The sequence below is a fragment of the Lontra canadensis genome, unplaced genomic scaffold (genome assembly GCF_010015895.1).
Source record: "Lontra canadensis isolate GAN:19392208 unplaced genomic scaffold, GSC_riverotter_1.0 scaffold246, whole genome shotgun sequence".
Classification (NCBI taxonomy): Eukaryota; Metazoa; Chordata; class Mammalia; order Carnivora; family Mustelidae; genus Lontra; species Lontra canadensis.
The window spans coordinates 94,068-99,188 of NW_022631240.1; the positions used below are offsets into that span (position 1 = coordinate 94,068).

General features: G+C 43.7%; 1 protein-coding gene across 1 annotated transcript; it reads right to left on the reverse strand.

Annotated features, from left to right (window-relative positions):
* Window positions 1-1,357: 1,357 nt before the first annotated feature.
* LOC116862471 (ribonucleoside-diphosphate reductase subunit M2) lies at window positions 1,358-3,037 on the reverse strand. The gene has a single exon (XM_032849760.1). The coding sequence runs from the start codon at window positions 3,009-3,011 to the stop codon at window positions 1,833-1,835; it is 1,179 nt and encodes a 392-aa protein (XP_032705651.1). The 5' UTR covers window positions 3,012-3,037; the 3' UTR covers window positions 1,358-1,832.
* Window positions 3,038-5,121: the final 2,084 nt, after the last annotated feature.

Genomic DNA, 5,121 nt, shown 5'->3' on the forward strand with positions numbered 1-5,121 from the left:
GTTTTCTGATTTACTGATTTCTGCTCTGATATTTACTATTCCCTATCTTCTTTACGTTGGCTTGGATTTGGCTCTACTTTGGTTTGAATTTTCCCTCATTTCTTTTTTTTTTTAAATTTCTTTTCAGTGTTCCAGATTTCACTGTTTATGCACCACACCCAGAGTTCCATGCAATACGTGCCCTACATAATACCCACAACCAGGCTCACCCAACCCTCCACCCCCGTCCCCTCCAGAACTCTCAGTTTGTTTCTCAGAGTCCACAGTCTCTTATGGTTCATCTCCCTCTCCAATTTCCCCCAACTCACTTCTCCTCTCCACCTCCCCATGTCCTCCATGTTATTCCTTATGCTCCATATGGAGCTCCATCTTATGTTATTCCTTACGTTCCCATAAGTGAAACCATATGAAAATTGACTCTCTCTGCTTGACTTATTTCACTCAGCACAATCTCTTCCAGTCCCATCCATGTTGATACAAAAGTTGGGTATTCATCTTCTCTGATGGAGGCATAATACTCCACAGTATATGTGGACCATATCTTCTTTATCTATTCGTCCATTGAAGGGCATCTTGGTTCTTTCCACAGTTTGGCGACTGTGGCCATTGCTGCTATGAACATTGGGGTACAGATGGCCCCTCTTTTCACTACATCTGTATCTTTGGGGTAAACACCCAGTAGTGCAATTGCAGCGTCATAGGGAAGCCCTATTTTAATTAATCTTCACACTTTTTTCCAAAGTTGCTGCACCAACTTGCATTCCCACCAACAGTGTAAGAGGTTTCCCCTTTCTCCACATCCTCTCCAATACATGTTGTTTACCATCTTGTTAATTTTGGCCATTCTAACTGGTGTAAGGTGGTATCTCAGTGTGGTTTTGATTTGAATCTCCCTGACGACTAATGATGATGAATATTTTTTCATGTGTCTGTTAGCCCTTTGTATGTCTTCATTGGAGAAGTGTCTGTTCATGTCTTCCGCCCATTTTTGACATGATTACCTGTTTTGCGTGTGTTGAGTTTGAGGAGTTCTTTATAGATCTTGGATATCTGCCCTTTGTCTGTACTGTCATTTGCAAATATCTTCTCCCATTCCGTGGGCTGCCTCTTTGTTTTGTTGACTGTTTCCTTTGCTGTGCAGAAGCTTTTGATTTCTTTTTCTAAGTTCTTCATTTCATTATGTGGATCTGCGTTTTTGACTTTTATTATTTTCCTCCTCTCGGAGGAACTTCTTTTAACATGTTGTGCACCGTAGGTCTCCAGTCCATGAATGCTCTCAGTTTGGGTTTATCTGGGGAAGTTTTTTTTTGTTTTCTTGTTTTTTTTTTTTTTTCAGGTGAAATCAGGCCTTTATTTCAACAGTACAAACTCTGTTTATTTGTGTGTAAAGTGCCAGTTTTATATACAAATCAGTAAGTAAACTTTAATATCTGCTTTGAAGCACCAAGGCTGAAGCCTCCCGAGGACCTCGGAGTAACTGACCCATCCTGCGGGGTCAGACTCACTCCAGGACCCCGAACTTTGGGCCCTGACTGCCACCAGGAGCCACGGTGAACTCACGGATGGCGGCCTGCCTGCAAACACAGAACACGGCCAAGGTCTTTCCTACCAATCCGAGTAGCTTCTGTCTAAGCCGCTTTCTAGGTGAGACAACTAGTGTCACTAATCAACAGACTTGCCTATGAGGTAGCTACACAGTTTTAACAACACTATCAATGAACATTATGGATAATTCACGGTGTAGCCGGTTTGATACACTTCAAGTGGCTGATTTTTTTTTTTTTATGAGAAGGGGGTGGAAATCAGCAAAATAAGAGCACATCTTCGTTCACTTAGAAGTCAGCATCCAAGGTAAAAGAATTCTCTGTTGGACTGGACATCACTCCCATCCTCTGATACTCGCCTACTCTCTTCTCAAAGAAGTTAGTCTTCCCTTCCAGTGAAATATTCTCCATAAAGTCAAATGGATTTTCTACTCTGAAAACCTTGCCAAAACCCAGCTCCAGCATAAGCCGGTCTGCCACGAACTCGATGTACTGCTTCATCAACGTGCAATTCATCCCAATGAGCTTCACGGGCAGGGCCTCCGTGAGGAACTCCTGCTCTATCCGAACGGCATTGATGATTATTTCCCTCACTCTCTGCTCGGAAGGTTTATGGACCAGGTGTTTGAACATCAGGCAGGCAAAGTCACAGTGTAAACCCTCATCTCTGCTGATAAGTTCATTGGAAAACGTGAGGCCAGGCATGAGGCCGCGTTTCTTGAGCCAGAATATCGACGCAAAAGAACCAGAAAAGAAGATTCCTTCCACGGCAGCAAAGGCCACAACGCGTTCTCCATAGGTGGCCTCTTTGTCCCCGATCCAACGCAAGGCCCAATCTGCCTTCTTCTTTACACAAGGCATTGTCTCGATGGCGTTGAAGAGAAATTCCCTTTCTTTGGAATCTTTAATGTAAGTGTCAATGAGGAGACTGTACATCTCCGAATGGATGTTTTCCATGGCAATTTGGAAGCCATAGAAACAGCGGGCTTCTGTGATCTGAACTTCTTGGCTAAAGCGCTCCACCAAGTTTTCATTGACTATGCCATCACTGGCGGCAAAGAAAGCCAGAACATGGGATATAAAATATCTCTCCTCAGGCTTCAGAGAGTCCCAGTGCTGAATGTCCTTGGAGAGATCCACCTCTTCGGCGGTCCAAAAGGAAGCCTCAGCTTTCTTATACATCTGCCAAATATCATGGTACTCAATAGGGAAGATGACAAAGCGACGAGGGTTTTCTCGCAGTAGTGGCTCGTCCTCCACGCTGGGGCCTAGTACCTTAGTTTTCGACTCGGCGGGCTCCTGGAAGATCCTCCTGGCGGTCTTGCTGGCCAGCACGCGGGTCCCGCTGAGACTCGGGGGCGTGTTCTCCTTGTCCGCCAGGCTGAGCCCCTTGAGGGGCGAGAGCTGGAGCTGCTGCTGCTGCTGGGGGTCCACGATGGTGGCGAGCGGGACGCGGACGGAGAGCATGGCGGCGGCGAGGAGGGACGGCAGGTGAGGCGGCGCGCAGGTCCTGGGACTATCTGGGGAAGTTTTTATTCTGCTTTCATTTCCGAAGAAAAATTTCACTGGATAGAGACCGTTCAATTGGTGAGCTTTTTGTCTTTTTCCCTCTCAACATTTTAACTATTTCACTCCACTCTCTTCTTGTTTGCATTGTTTCTGACCAGAAGCCCAATGTGATTCATACCATTGTTTCTCTACACTTATGACCTTTCCCTGCCTCCCCTGGATTCTTTCAAGATTTCATCCATTGTCTGTTTTTGTTTAGTTTTGTTTTGCAGCCTGAAATATAATATTCCCATTTTTTTGGTTCTGTTCTGGTTTGTTTTGTTTTTGCATTTATACTGCTTGGTGTTCTCTGAGCTTCCTCAATCCATGTTTTGGTGTCTGCCCTTTGGAATATTCTCAGCCATCATTACATCAAATAGTTCTTCTGTTCCATCAAATATTTCTTCTGTTCCATTTTTTCTTTCTTCTGCTCTTGGCATTCTGATTATGCTTGTGTTCCTTGTTTTGAACTTATCCTATAATATTTTGATGGTATTTTACTTTTAAAATATTCTTTCTTTGCAAAGTTTGCAAAGTTTTTATAGACATATCTTCAAGCTCACTAATTATTTCACCAATTGTGTCCAGTATACCTCAAAGGTAGTTTTCATATCTTTAAGCATTTTTTAATTTTCACCACATTTTCACCATTTACTTGTGATTCTTTCTTAGAGTTTCCATCCTTCCACTTACAATACTCATCTGTACTTGCATGTTGTGTATTTTTTTCCATTAGGACTCTTTTTTTAATAGAGATTTTGTTCATTTATTTATGAAAGAGAGATCGCAAGAGAGAGCACAAGCAGGAGGGGGAGAGAGAAACAGGCTCCCCACTGACTAGGGAGACTAATGTGGGGCTCCATCCCAGGACGCTGGAATCATGATCTGAGCAGAGGCAAATGCTCAACAGACTGAGCCATCCAGGCACTTTATCCATTAGAGCTCTAAATATATTCACTGTTGTTGTTTTAAATTCCCTATCTGTCTGTGTCTTGAAATGCATGAGCTGTGGCTAATGCTATGTTCAGGGCAAAGATTCTAACCCTGAGACTGGTTGGTGTGTGTCCCTAAAAAGGCCTTGGCCTCTGTTCTATAGAGCTCAAAAGAAAGTTTTATACCCTGTGCAATATACAGGTCCCTCAGGTGGTTGCTCATGAGAAAGCCGTCATTGGAGAGTGAAAAACACAAAGATGGAAAGGAGTGAAACAAAGAAAGTGGCCATGCTAAGGAGTGAAACAAAGAAAGCAGCCATGCTAAGGTCTATATTTGTAAAAGCAGTCACCTTACTAAGACCCTTAAATCCCTCTGATGATGATGCTGCCTATGCTTCTCTCACATACATTCTCATCTTGATCCTCGGGGTTGTAGGTTGTAGGAGAAAACACCCACTGTGTCCTGTGGCATCGATGTTTATGAAAAGTGGCCCTGAATACCTTATCCCCAAACTTCCTAATAGACCAGAAATCACCATGATGCTACTAGTTAATTTTAAGACAGGCAGTGAGCATGGATGGGTCTTCTTAAGCGCTGAAGCATATCAACAAGCCAAAGGGATACTCTACACTCTGCTGCTGGCTTGGGCCCAAGCTAATATGGTGACAACCACGGAGGATTCTCCTAATCCTGATGATAATGATTGGGACTCTCTGGAGGAAGAAGCTATGGTAGGCTGAATAATGGCCTCCCAGGATGTACACATTCTATTGCCAAACCTTTGAACGTTACCTTATATGGCAATGACTTTGAGTATGCAATTAAGGATCTTGAGATTTGGAAGCTGTGCTGGATCCCTCAAGTGGGCCCTAAAGGCAATCACAAGCAACCTTGTTAGAGGGAGACTAGGAAGATTTCATATAGAAGAGAAAGCAATGTGATCACAGAGGCAAAGATTGGAGTGTTGTGGCTATAAGCCAAGGAACGCAAGCAGCCACCAAGAGCTGAGAGAAGCAAGAAGAGATTGTCTCCTAGAGCATCTGGAAGGAGCACAATGCTGTGGACATCTTGATTTTAGCCCAGTGGAACTAACTTC

What these genes read in the sequence shown, in the direction of transcription:
- LOC116862471 (XM_032849760.1), bottom strand. Translation starts at nt 3,011, where the DNA reads ATGCTCTCCGTCCGCGTCCCGCTCGCCACCATCGTGGACCCCCAGCAG.